The 15,032-nt window shown below is 48.5% G+C and overlaps 1 protein-coding gene across 1 annotated transcript in view; it reads right to left on the bottom strand.

Moving 5' to 3' along the window:
* Positions 1-15,032, bottom strand: part of LOC138681097 (uncharacterized) — an 83,541-nt gene that overhangs the window by 11,134 nt on the left and 57,375 nt on the right. Inside the window, exon 4 of the mRNA XM_069768338.1 lies at positions 7,833-7,886. Coding sequence (XP_069624439.1) covers positions 7,833-7,886 — 54 coding nt within the window. The remainder of the gene's footprint in view (positions 1-7,832; positions 7,887-15,032) is intronic.

A 15,032-nucleotide genomic window follows, 5' to 3' on the forward strand; every position in this document is an offset into this window, starting at 1 on the left:
TGGGAGGGCCAAGATTGACAGAAGGTTAAAATTATGGAAAGATGAAGACCTACGAGAAGTTCTGATTTTATAGAAGGTAAAAAGAACAACAAACTGGATGAATTTATAGAAGGAGCAAGATCGGCAGGAAGATTTGAATTCATGGAAGGACCAAGATCAATAAAACGGTTTGAATTTATGGAAGGACCAAGTACTACAAGAAAGCCAAATTTATAAAAAGACCAAGAGCAACAAAAGGCCAAATTTATGGAAGGACAAAGCTCTACAATAAGGTTGGAATTCATGTAAGGACCAAGAACTACAAAGTGGATGAGTTTACTGAAGGACCAAGATCTACAAAAATGCTGAATTTATGGGAGGACCAAGATTGACAGAATGCTAAAATTATGGCAGGATGAAGATCTAGAAGTTCTAAATTTATAGAAGGCCCAAGAACAAACTGGATGAATTTATAGAAGGACCAATATCTATAACGTGGATGAATGTATAGAAAGACCAAAATCTACAGCAAAGATGAATTTATAGAATGAGCAAGATCTTCAAGAAGATCTGAATTCACGGAAGGACCAAGATCAACAAGAAGATCTGAATTCATGGAAGGACCAAGATCAACAAGAAAATCTGAATTCATGGAAGGACCAAGATCAACAAGAAGATCTGAATTCATGGAAGGACCAAGATCAACAAGAAGATCTGAATTCATGGAAGGACCAAGATCAACAAGAAGATCTGAATTCATGGAAGGACCAAGATCAACAAGAAAATCTGAATTCATGGAAGGACCAAGATCAACAAGAAAATCTGAATTCATGGAAGGACCAAGATCAACAAGAAGATCTGAATTTATGGAAGGACAAAGAACAACAAGAACAACAAAGTGCATGAATTTATAGAAGGACCAAAATCTACAAGTAGGAAACAAATAATAAAAAGACCAGGATCTATTAACTTCCATAAATTCTATAGGACTAAAGACTGTATGGGAGGACCTAAGACTGAAAAGTATCCAAATTTATGAAATAACCAAGATCTACAATATGGTTCAATTTATTGAAGGACCAAAAATTACAAAGTAGACAAATTTATGGAAAGACCAAGATTGACAGAAGGCCAAATTTACAGAAGGACCAAATCTACAAAAAGGCCGACGTCACCTCCTGTGATCATTGGAACTTCTAGGGTCCTGAGAAACCTCATCCAGATCCCCCTGCTCTTCAGGGAACGACTCCATTGTTTGCTGAAATTAAAAATAAACCCCAGAATGTCACGGGTATTAAGACAAAAATGTAATATGTCAAAACAAGTTCCTGGCTCGAGACTCAAAGCCTCTGCTGTGCTAGGGAGTGAAAGAGCATATTTCTCTCCATTGAGCAGAGAGACGGCAGATAAGGGGCAGGAAACCCTTGCTAAGAGTTGGCAGAGTTCCTTCTATATCCAGATAAGAGACATGGAAGAACAGCAGAGGCGGCCATGATCTTACTCAACATTACACAAGTCTGCTGTATCAGGCCACATCTCCAGCCCGGGCTCCGGCCGTGCAGAAATATCTTCGGGCAGGGTATAAATAGCCATAAAGACAACAATGGGAAATAGAAGCTGTTTCCAGTGACGCTGGACGTGGCACTGAGATGTCTCCATCATCAAACCAACAAAGGCCCCATGAAATCAAACTCCCAAAGATCAACGGTGACCTCCACTCGGGGAAAGTGATTTTTTGGGGGGGTCATTGAGGGTATGATAGAACTAAACTAAGTAAAACTAAGTAGTGCATAATAAAAGCTCTAGTTTTTAGGAGTGGGCAAACTTACCAAGGACAATTTGGGGAATCGGGCTGCAAAAAGATGCCCAAAAGTGGGTGCTCCTGTGGCAGAGGCTTGATGGTGCTATCAGGTGCCAGTCACTTCTGCATTGGAAGCAATGATGTTACGACCCCATACCCCTGATGAGACGCCGGCATGATCGGAGTTATTGTGCATGACCGGTATTACGATACCTCCGATCATGCACGATTCCTCCGATCATGCACAATAACTCCGATCATGCACAATAACTCCGATCATGCACAATAACTCCGATCATGCACAATAACTCCGATCATGCACAATAACTCCGATCATGCACAATAACTCCGATCATGCACGATACCTCCGATCATGCATGCGTCTCATCAGGTGTGTGGGGTCGTACTCTCACTGGCACTGCTCCCCTGCAATGTCGATGTCACCGGTTTGGGATAAGCCCTGTTTAGTAAGGATAGGCGAGTCGTTAGACAAACTTGCTGACTGTCTCCAATTGCAACAAATAAAACCTGTACCTGCCTCACCACTAGAGGGCAGTGCAGGCTTCTACCTTCCATGCCTTTGACCGCTATCACTTTTGTCTGGAGTGTTTCTGTCATTTTAGAGGTAACATCTGTGAGTCCTTCGCCAGTGTGTACAGTGAATGGTTAAACGTGAGCGCCATCGACTGCGCACAGCCGGCAGCGTCAGGGTGGCGGACCTTCAGTAAGACGTGGCGGGCAGGAGATGTTCGGCAGCAGCTGCAGGGCCGGCTGACAGCACAATGATCCGGGGACAATGCGGCACGACGCTGAGCTCCGGCTCATTTCATGCTGCAGCTGCTCCGGGATACATATTCATCACCGCAGAACAAAAAGATCAAATGAAAGAAACGTTTTCCTTCCCTGAACCGAAATGCAAAAATTTCCATGAACGCGTGGGAGGGAGAGGGGACCGTCCTCGGGGTTAGAGGCCTCGTGCCAGAAAAAAGACCGTACATTAATATGGAGAAGATCCTTAAAGGGATTGTGTCACTGATGTCACTTTTGTAACATTCTTTATAGTTTACATTTTCCCATCGTAAATTTTATTATTCTGAAGACTGTAGGAAACAATGGGAAAGCATAGTGGGCATGCTCTGTGACCTGCGCAGAGAGGGGGAGGAGGAGGTGTGCCCTGCCTGTCCATATTGGAAGGCTATGGAAAATCCACGTATAACAAAAAATATATGGTACTGTCCCTTTAAGAAAAACGTAGTATTTAGTTTTCATCAAATATTACACACACTGGAGGTATCTGACCAAATGTTCAACACATTGGGTGACATCGCTGAAGCACCGCAGACCTCATAATCACTCTCCATCTAACCAGATCAGCGCAGTCCTCTCCTGAAATACTCTGTGCTGCTGGGGTCCCTGGTTCTCACAGAAGATCAGCAGAAGCAGTGTCCACTGGAGGATGTTCTGGGGGAGCAGTGGGATCTTTTGGTCGGACACAATGTGACCTGTGCCCCTCTGTGGCCTCAGGATCTGGTTCCTGGACTCCAGCCAGAACACAAGTAGGGCGGTGCGGGCTCAGGTGAGGCGGTGTCATCACGGGACGCCAGAGAGGCCTCCTCAGGAGCTGGCGTGGAAGGGGCGCCAGGACTCCATGTGTTATTCACAATTTGCCCTGGAGCTTCTGTCACCGGCCCACAGCGACGCACTGGGAATAATCAGGATAATCCTCCGCCAGCTGTGACCGAGCGTCTGCCGTACCCTGGAGACACCGGGGCCATTCACAACCGGAGGCCCAAGAACCTCACCGCCATCTAATATTGGAAAGAGGATCGAATTCCCACCAACTGGGGACGTCATAAAAAATGGTCGTTCATATATAAACCTATAAACCTGGGTCTAAACTAGGACTTAATCTACAGGGGCAAAGTTCAGTCTGTTGTCCTCACCCTGCTGCCCTAGCCCTGCTGCCCTAACCCTCATTCCCTAACCCTACTGCCCTAGCCCTCATTCCCTAACCCTGCTGCCCTAACCTTCATTCCCCAACCCTGCTGCCCTAACCTTCATTCCCTAACCCTGCTGCCCTAACCCTGCTGTCCTAGCCCCGCTGCCCTAGCCCTCATTCCCTAACCCTGCTGCCCTAACCCTGGTGCCCTAGCCCTCATTCCCTCACCCTGCTGCCCTAGCCCTCATTCCCTAACCCTGCTGCCCTAACCATGGTGCCCTAGCCCTCATTCCCTCACCCTGCTGCCCTAGCCCTCATTCCCTAACCCCGGTGCCCTAACCCCGCTGCCCTAACCTTGATTCCCTAACCGTGCTGCCCTATCCCTGCTGCCCTAACCCTGCTGCCCTAGCCCTCATTCCCTAACCCCGCTGCCCTAACCTTGATTCCCTAACCCTGCTGCCCTAACCCTGCTGCCCTAATCCCGCTGCCCTAACCCTACTGCCCTAACCCCACTGCCCTAACCCCGCTGCCCTAACCCTCATTCCCTAACCCTGCTGCCTTAACCCTCATTCCCTAACCCCGCTGCCCTAACCGTGCTGCCCTAACCCTGTTGCCCTAACGCTGCTGCCCTAGCCCCGCTGTCCTAGCCCCGCTGCCCTAACCCCACTGCCCTAACCCTGCTGCCCTAACCCCGCTGCCCTAGCCCTGGTGCCCTAACCCTCATTCCCTAACCCTGCTGCCCTAATCCTACTGCCCTAACCCTACTGCCCTATACCTGCTGCCCTAACCCCGCTGCCCTAGCCCTCATTCCCTAACCCTGCTGCCCTAACCCTGGTGCCCTAGCCCTCATTCCCTCACCCTGCTGCCCTAGCCCTCATTCCCTAACCCTGCTGCCCTAACCATGGTGCCCTAGCCCTCATTCCCTCACCCTGCTGCCCTAGCCCTCATTCCCTAACCCCGGTGCCCTAACCCCGCTGCCCTAACCTTGATTCCCTAACCGTGCTGCCCTATCCCTGCTGCCCTAACCCTGCTGCCCTAGCCCTCATTCCCTAACCCCGCTGCCCTAACCTTGATTCCCTAACCCTGCTGCCCTAACCCTGCTGCCCTAATCCCGCTGCCCTAACCCTGCTGCCCTAACCCCGCTGCCCTAACCCTCATTCCCTAACCCTGCTGCCTTAACCCTCATTCCCTAACCCCGCTGCCCTAACCCTGCTGCCCTAACCCTGTTGCCCTAACGCTGCTGCCCTAGCCCCGCTGTCCTAGCCCCGCTGCCCTAACCCCACTGCCCTAACCCTGCTGCCCTAACCCCGCTGCCCTAGCCCTGGTGCCCTAACCCTCATTCCCTAACCCTGCTGCCCTAATCCTACTGCCCTAACCCTACTGCCCTAACCCTACTGCCCTATACCTGCTGCCCTAACCCTGCTGCCCTAGCCCCGCTGCCCTAACCCTGCTGCCCTAGCCCCGCTGCCCTATCCCTGCTGCCCTAGCCCCGCTGCCCTATCCCTGCTGCCCTAACCCTCATTCCCTAACCCTGCTGCCCTAACCCTCATTCCCTAACCCCGCTGCCCTAACCTTCATTCCCTAGCCCTGCTGCCCTATCCCTGCTGCCCTATCCCTGCTGCCCTAATCCTGCTGCCCTAACCCTGCTGCCCTAACCCTGCTGTACTAACCCTGCTGCCCTAACCCTGCTGCCCTAACCCTGCTGTACTAACCCTGCTGCCCTAACCCTGCTGTACTAACCCTGCTGCCCTAACCCTGCTGCCCTAACCCTGCTGTACTAACCCTGCTGCCCTATCCCTGCTGCCCTAATCCTGCTGCCCTAACCCTGCTGCCCTAACCCTGCTGTACTAACCCTGCTGCCCTAACCCTGCTGCCCTAACCCTGCTGTACTAACCCTGCTGCCCTAACCCTGCTGTACTAACCCTGCTGCCCTAACCCTGCTGCCCTAACCCTGCTGTACTAACCCTGCTGCCCTATCCCTGCTGCCCTAACCCTGCTGCCCTAGCCCCGCTGCCCTAACCCTGCTGCCCTAGCCCCGCTGCCCTATCCCTGCTGCCCTAGCCCCGCTGCCCTATCCCTGCTGCCCTAACCCTCATTCCCTAACCCTGCTGCCCTAACCCTCATTCCCTAACCCCGCTGCCCTAACCTTCATTCCCTAGCCCTGCTGCCCTATCCCTGCTGCCCCAACCCTCATTCCCTAGCCCTGCTGCCCTAACCCCACTGCCCTAACCCAGCTGCCCTAACCCTCATTCCCTAACCCTGCTGCCTTAACCCTCATTCCCTAACCCCGCTGCCCTAACCCTGCTGCCCTAACCCTGTTGCCCTAACCCTGCTGCCCTAGCCCCGCTGTCCTAGCCCCGCTGCCCTAACCCTGCTGCCCTAACCCCGCTGCCCTATCCCTGCTGCCCTAGCCCTGGTGCCCTAACCCTCATTCCCTAACCCTCATTCCCTAACCCTGCTGCCCTAACCCCGCTGCCCTAACCCTGCTGCCCTAACCCTCATTCCCTAACCCCACTGCCCTATCCCTGCTGCCTCAACCCCGCTGCCCTAACCCCGGTGCCCTATCCCTGCTGCCTCAACCCTGCTGCCCTAACCCTGCTGCCCTAGCCCCGCAGCCCTAACCCCGCTGCCCTAACCCCGATGCCCTAACCCTGGTGCCTTAGCCCCGCTGCCATAGTCCTGCTGCTCTAAATGTAGTGCCCTAACCCTGCTGCCCTATCCCTGCTGCCCTAATCCTGCTGCCCTAACCCTGCTGCCCTAACCCTGCTGTACTAACCCTGCTGCCCTAACCCTGTTGCCCTAACCCTGCTGTACTAACCCTGCTGCCCTAACCCTGCTGCCCTAATCCTGCTGCCCTAACCCTGCTGCCCTAACCCTGCTGCACTAACCCCGCTGCCCTAACCCCGCTGCCCTAACCCTGCTGCCCTAAATGTAATACCCTAGCCCTACTTCCCTAACCCCACTGCCCTAACCCTCATTCCCTAACCCTGCTGCCCTAACCCTGCTGCCCTAACCCTGCTGCCCTATCCCTGCTGCCCTATCCCTGCTGCCCTAATCCTGCTGCGCTAACCCTGCTGCCCTAACCCTGCTGCCCTAACCCTGCTGCCCTAACCCTGCTGCCCTAGCCCCACTGCCCTAACCCTGCTGCGCTAACCCTGCTGCCCTAAATGTAATACCCTAGCCCTACTTCCCTAACCCTGCTGCCATAGCCCCGCTGCCGTAGCCCTGCTGCCCTAACCCTCATTCCCTAACCCCGCTGCCCTAGCCCTGCTGCCCTAGCCCTCATTCCCTAGCCCTGCTGCCCTAGCCCTCATTCCCTAGCCCTGCTGTCCTAGCACTGTTTACCTAGCCTTGTGCCCTAGCTCTGGTAAAGGCAGAGGGGCTTGTTGGCGCCTCGCAGGGCACCCCGGGCACTTTCCTCTCCATCCCCTACCCTGGTTACAGCTTTGTTTGAGGCTCAGATTAGCCCCATCTCCAATATACAGGGGTAAGCAATGTAGAATTGCTCAGATCTTATAGCCCCCTCATCTCCGGGCGTCAGACGGGGGATTTTCTGTGCAGAGTCCCCTTTTCTCCGTGAAGGCTTCTGTATAAGATATCAGGACCAGATGTAGCAGAGCCGGGTTGTTCATGTTCAATCTCATTGGCTTCTTCCAGATATTTAGGGATTTATGACACCCCGCGCTTTGTCCAAGTTCTGGGTTCTAGTTGTGTTGTGCCATGATGATGGGAGCTTGTGCCGCTCTTCCGTTATTCCTCGCGAAAAAGTAGGAATAAATTGACAATTGGGTTTTGCCATTCCACTTGTCCAAGGGGCGTTTTCCACTTCGACACATTGACACAAGGCGAGTGGTCACAAGTGTCCATTTATCCGCACATTTCCAGGAGGAATAACAGAGGAACTATACAAAGTTACAGGAAAAGAGGCGCCAGATACATTTTTAGTAGGGAATATAAATATTTACTATAACAGGAGTAATGTCGACCTGATCTCGTCACCCCCTGCAGGTTCAGTGTCTGCTGTGGAGCTTTCTGGGAGTTGTATAGTGCCAGTCTCCTAAAAATAAAGATTTAGGAGCCAATTAAGAAACAAATAAGAATAAAAGAACTTACTCGTATTTTAATGACTCTCGTCTTGGATCCACACGTCTTCTTCAGCAGCATTTTCTGAAATAAAGGAAACCAGGTACATTTTATATGGTGGTGAACAGGAAAATAGAAGAATACAATAGTCAGCAGGGGGCGACACTGAGCACTGGATATGAAGAATATGGAGGACGGTGGGATGGCAGAGTGAATAAAGAATGAATGATTGACTTCAGGATAGAATTAAGGAGTGATAATGGCCTGAAATGGGAACGAAGGGTTGTCACAACCGCACAGATATCCAGGGTGCGATCGTAGGTCTGAGGCTCTATGTATAGACCTATTATCCGAGGTGCGTAGTGTATTGGAAGCGTTAATGTTGACATCCCTGGTGAGCAAGAGTAGTAACAGGATTAGCTTCAGCATCCTTGATGGATGGTTATTTTAATAAAGGGTTATGGTGGCCTGGGGTAGTGAGGTGCATCATAGTTCATTTTAGTATCCCTGGTGGCCTAGGGCATTAAGGGTAAATTAGTTGTGGCCGGTAGCCTAGGGTAGTGAAGGATTCACGTTAGCGTACCTGGTGGGCTGTGGTAGTAATGAATTATGTAATGCATCATCCCTGGTCACCTAAGGTTAAAGGGGGTTTACTTAGGCATCTCTGGTAAGCCATGGTAGTTATTTTAAGCATCTCTGGCCATCTAGGGTAATATTATTATTAGACATTTTTATAGCGCCATTTATTCCATGGCGCTTTACATGTGAAAAAAAGGGGCAAATATAGACAAGTACAATAAACATGAGCAAAACAAGGCACACGGGTACATAAGGAGTGAGGACCCTGCCCGCGAGGGCTCACAATCTACAGGGGATGGGTGAGGATACAGGAGGAGAGAGGACCCTGCCCGCGAGGGCTCACAATCTACAAGGGATGGGTGAGGATACAGGAGGAGAGAGGACCCTGCCCGCGAGGGCTCACAATCTACAATGGTTGGATGAGCATACAGGAGGAGAGAGGACCCTGCCCGCGAGGGCTCACAGTCTAAAGGGGATGGGTGAGGATACAGGAGGAGAGAGGACCCTGCCTGCGAAGGTCCACAATCTACAAGGGATGGGAGAGGATACAGGAGGAGAGAGGACCCTGCCCGCGAGGGCTCACAGTCTAAAGGGGATGGGTGAGGATACAGGAGGAGAGAGGACCCTGCCCGTGAGGGCTCACAATCTACAGGGGATGGGTGAGGATACAGGAGGAGAGAGGACCCTGCCCGCGAGGGCTCACAATCTACAAGGGATGGGTGAGGATACAGGAAGAGAGAGGACCCTGCCCGCGAGGGTCCTCAATCTACAAGGGATGGGTGAGGATACAGGAGGAGAGAGGACCCTGCCCGCGAGGGCTCACAATCTACAAGGGATGGGTGAGGATACAGGAGGAGAGAGGACCCTGCCCGCGAGGGCTCACAATCTACAAGGGATGGGTGAGGATACAGGAGGAGAGAGGACCCTGCCCGCGAGGGCTCACAATCTACAAGGGATGGGTGAGGATACTGGAGGAGAGAGGACCCTGCCCGCGAGGGCTCACAGTCTAAAGGGGATGGGTGAGGATACAGGAGGAGAGAGGACCCTGCCCGCGAGGGCTCACAATCTACAAGGGATGGGTGAGGATACAGGAGGAGAGAGGACCCTGCCAGCGAGGGCTCACAATCTACAAGGGATGGGTGAGGATACAGGAGGAGAGAGGACCCTGCCTGCGAGGGCTCACAATCTACAAGGGATGGGAGAGGATACAGGAGGAGAGAGGACCCTGCCCGCGAGGGTCCACAATCTACAAGGGATGGGAGAGGATACAGGAGGAGAGAGGACCCTGCCCGCGAGGGCTCACAGTCTACAGGGGATGGGTGCGGATACAGTAGGAGAGAGGACCCTGCCCGTGAGGGCTCACAATCTGTAGGAGATGAATATGGAATTTATTTAAGCATCCCTGGTGGCCTAGAGTATTAAGGGATAATTTAACCATCCCTGGTGTTGTAGTGTATAAAGAGGTTATTTAAGCATCCTTGGTGATCTAGTGTATCAAGGGGATAATTTAAGCCTCCCTGGGGGGCTAGTTTATTAAGGGGATAATGTAAGCTTCTCCGGTGGCCTACAGTATAAAGGGGATAATTTAAGCATCCCTGGTGGTCTAGTGTATGAAGTGATAATTTGGGCATCCCTGGTAACCTTGGATATTAAGGGAATAATTTAAGCATCCCTGGTGGACTAGTGTATTATGGGGATAATTTAAGCATCCCTGGTGGACTAGTGTATGAAGTGAATTTAAGCATCCCTGGTAACCTAGGATATTAAGGGAATAATTTAAGCATCCCTGGTGGGCTAGCGTATTAAGGAGATAATGTAAGCACCCTTGGTGGCCTAGTTTATCAAGTAATAATTTAAGCACCCTTGGTGGCCTAGTGTATGAAGTGATAAGTTAAGCATCCCTGGTGGCCTAGTGTAATAAGGGATTCATTTAAACAACCCTGGTGGTCTAGGGTATTAAGAGAATAAATGAAAAAAAAAAAATCCCTGAAGGCAATTAAATTGTCAGTCAATATAAACATGCAGGTACCAGGTACCAGGCTGCCGGTCACTGAGAAAATGGCAACTAACTGTTAAAAATTGGCACCTACAAATGTGACAGGACAGAGTGACCTCAGCATTAGTGAACAGGTCTAACAACAGGTCATACCCTCTAATCCTGACCCTAGCCCAAGGGCAGCCATACTGGCTGTAACCCTGCTTTCCCAGAACAGTGATTTAGGTAATAAGTATATTTCCCATTCTCAACCTGTTCATTGATATTTCTGCACTTTTTGAAGGTGAAAACCTACAGACAGAACATATTTCTTCCTGATTTTTTTATTCTTTTTGTCTTTATCTGCAGTATATGGCATAGCATATGACAGCTAGTAACTGCCACGAGATGTATATCATCCTCCAGAGCAGCAGGGAAACGTGTGTCACAACATGGAAGAGTCCTTGACATAGAACATTGCCTCTCCACGCAACGCCGAGCATGTACAGAAGCTTCCTGTTTATACAGAGGTGAGAACATGGTGCATATTGTACAACTCAGGCCCAAAATAAAAGAACACAGGTCCTGCTCCGAGACGACGAAGACAAAACAGATCAGGACAATAGACATGCAGGCATAGCGAGAAGACGTGATCATAACTCGGCCCCAGACCTCATTTACGGATAGGATATTTCTTAAAGGAGAACTCTGCATACAGGAGAGGTGCTGTACTTTCTATATTTAAAGCTACAGACTAGTTTTTACATTTTAGCATCTTTTAGTTATCTCTATCACAACTATTTATTCTCAATGGTAATAGATAAAGTACAGCCAATATTGATGTATAGTGTGGATTTTACATTAGCAGCATATGCTGCAAATTTTCACAGAAGAATTTCATCTCATTGCATGTGCTTTTTTAACAGTCTGCCGCTATTTAAAATTTGCAACTTCATTAGTAATGTTATTTTTCCCCACTGTGGAACTGTTGTGAAAACATTGAGCAAAGTTTGATTACGAATAATTATCCTGTACCAAAGTGTGGTACCGCAATGGGGTCCACATGAAGGCCATAATTATAATGGCTTTTACTGAACATCAAAATGTAAAATACTTCCCTTTTGACTTCACTTGTTTTTAAATTTGCTTCCCAAGTCCCATATGTTGTAATAAAGTTTACAATGGATGAAAAGTTAATATATTTTCCACCTTAAAATCCCATAACAGAGCTATGAACATTACAGCAGCTAATGACCAGAAATAACAATAATGTAAAGCATAGTGTAGCATAGCAAATGATGAGCTATGGAGCGGGCTTTAGTGAATATACTAACCTGAAGTGTTTTCTTCAATGCCTTACATTGGTTACCATGACAATAAGTTACATAATAATCACAAGTCATTTGTCACACGAGAGTGAAATGGAGGAAGTAAAAAGTCATAAAAAGAGGAATTGTTTCATGAAACAACACCTTACCCAATTGCGGTATATGCTACATATCCAGGGGTGCTTTAAATATGATGCACTTCTCCTGTTTTATGGCCCTTTAAAAATATAACACAACAATCTTCATCTCTGAATCATTAACTATTACGTAGTGAATCTGTTGTGCCCCTATGGATCGTGCCCTATGGCGCTCATTTCCACTGACGTAGTCACAATGTTTATCACGTCCCGCAGATTCCTGGAACATGCCCTGGCAAAGAGTAATCCCCGATCCCTATACACCAGGGTACGATCTGCTTCATAGACCGATTATGGAACTGAAAGGGAAAGTATCATCTTTTCTATGATATTATGTGATCTGTAGTACAGTACTGAGCTATTCGTATGCCTTAGCTCTTTCCATTGACAGTTGTAGTGCCACTTTTCACCACTGGAAGACGCTGTCGGCACACTCCAGTCCAACACAGTCTCCACCAAGTAATTAATCTACACAAAAAGTGACCAATATCAAATTGAGAAACACAAATTGAAAACAGCCCCCATGGTTATTAATGCACCTTGGGATTGTCCCCCACCCATATCCTGCCACCTGGGGTCTCTTGTGCCCATACCATTTGGCTGCCTCTATACTGGCATCAACACCACAGATGTAAGACAAGCGTTGCCCAAATCTGATGGGTTTTAGCTCCTGGCATAGCCTGAATGTTCACTAGAAGTGAAGCTTTATTCACAAGCCAAGAGGTGTCAAATTGTTTAGTATAGATTTTGAAACCAAGAAGATCCCGGGAGGTCCATCTGCAGAGCGCACGTTACTCTATTAGCATTCAGCTGCTGTCAGAAATGCAAATCTAAGGTGGTTAGGAAATACGGACAGTCCAGGCCACGGCTAGAGCCATCCTTATACTCTCCTAGAGGAGGACACATTTTTCAACCATTCCACCAGCTTATAGGTCTCCATCCATCCTTTTCATGTGTCATGACTTTAGCCGACCTGCTTGAGATCTCACGGAATCTGTTGTAACGTTCTCTACTCAACGTCTGACGATTAAACAGGAGGCTCAATCCCACGCCTGTCTCATTCCTGAGAGCTCTGCTATGACTTACCTTTCCTACAATTCTTGCGTAGTTTACTTGCTCCCCTGGCTTCAGCCACACACTGTCCTTACTTCCCGCAACCAGCTCCTATTATAACCTACAACATAAGTACATGGGACCGAGAACCATCAGCACATAAGTCACAAATCACTCCTCCTGTTTGTTGCCTAAACACACACGTCCTGACGCTTCCTGTGACCATGTTAATGCTGGCGCCTCCTACACTACCGTTCAAAAGTTTAGGGTCACCCAGACAATTTTGTGTTTTCCATGAAAACTCATACTTTTATTAATCAAATGAGTTGCCAAATCAATGTAAAATCTAGTCCAGACATTGACAAGGTTCGAAAAAAAGATTTTTCTTTGAAATCATAATTTTTTCCTTCAAACTTTGCTTTCGTCACAGAATGCTCCCTTTGCAGCAATTCCAGTATTGCAGACCTTTGGCATTCTAGAAGTTAATTTGCGGAGGTAATTCTGGAGTAATTTCCCCCCATGCTTCCAGAAGCCCCTCCACAAGTTGGTTTGGCTTGATGGGCACTTTTTTTGCACCATACGGTCAAGCTGCTCCCACAACAGCTCAATGGGGCTGAGATCTGGTGACTGTGCTGGCCGCTCCATTACAGATAGAATACCAGCTGCCGGCTTCTTCCCTAAATTGTTCCTGCATAATTTGGAGATGTGCTTTCGGTCATTGTCATGTTGTAGGATGAAATTGGCTCCAATCAAGCGCTGTCCACAGGGTATGGCATGGCGATGCAAAATGGAGTGATAGCCTTCCTTATTCAATATCCCTTTTACCTTGTACAAATCTCCCACTTTACCAGCACCAAAGCAACCCCAGACCATCACATTACCTCCACCATGCTTGACGGATGGCGTCACGCACTCTTCCAGCATCTTTTCAGTTGTTCTGCGTCCCAAAAATGTTCTTCTGTGTGATCTAAACACCTCAAACTTGGATTCGTCTGTCCATAACACTTTTTTCCAAGCTTCCTCTGTCCAATGTCTGTGTTCTTTTGCCCATATTAATCTTTTCCTTTTCTTAGCCAGTCTCAGATATGGCTTTTTCTTTGCCACTCTGCCCTGAAGGCCAGCATCCCGGAGTCGCCTCTTCACTGTAGACGTTGACACTGGTGTTTTGCGTGTACTATTTAATGAATCTGCCAGTTGAAGACCTGTGAGGTGTCTATTTCTCAAACTACAGACTCTAATGTACTTGTCTTGTTGCTCAGTTGTGCAGCGAGGCCTCCCACTTCTCTTTCTACTCTGGTTAGAGCCTGTCTGTGCTCTCCTCTGAAGGGAGTAGTACACACCATTGTAGGAAATCTTCAGTTTCTTGGCCTTCATTTCTAAGAACAAGAATAGACTGTCGAGTTTCACATGAAAGTTCTTTTTTTCTGGACATTTTGAGAGTTTAATGGAACCAACAAATGTAATGCTCCAGATTCTCAACTAGCTCCAAGGAAGGTCAGGTTTATATGTTCTCTAATCAGCCAAACTATTTTCAGCTGTGCTAACATACTTGCACAAGGGTTTTCAAGGGTATTCTATTACACAGTTAGCAAACACAAAGTACCATAAGAACACTGGAGTGATGGTTGCTGGAAATGGGCCTCTATATACCTATGAAGATATTGCATTACAAACCAGACGTCTGCAGCTAGAATAGTCATTTACCACATTAACAATGTATAGAGTGTATTTCTGAATCAGTTAATCTTAGCTTCATTGGAATAAACTGTGCTTTTCTTCCAAAAATAAGGAAATTTCTAACTGACCCTAAACTTTTGAACGGTAGTATATGTCAGTAAAGCCCCCCCATACACATTCGACTAATATCAGATGAATCCACACATTCTAATGTGTATCGGGTCACCAGTCAACTGATAATTGGGGAAGATGACGATCGGGCATGGCTGATTTTAGACTGCCGATCGTTTTGTTTTCTCAGAAATAAGCCGCCGGCAGATATGTCTAGCAGTGGCTCTCTCATAGAGAACATAGGAGCTCTTGACTGAGCGAGCACTCTTGTGTATTGGAGAGACTGCCAAGATGACTATCAAATGAACGATTAGCCATAGCATCATTCAGTTGACAGTCATCTAATGTTTATGTTGACTTTGCCCATTAT

Source organism: Ranitomeya imitator, chromosome 5 (genome assembly GCF_032444005.1).
Source record: "Ranitomeya imitator isolate aRanImi1 chromosome 5, aRanImi1.pri, whole genome shotgun sequence".
In the NCBI taxonomy this organism is placed as follows: Eukaryota; Metazoa; Chordata; class Amphibia; order Anura; family Dendrobatidae; genus Ranitomeya; species Ranitomeya imitator.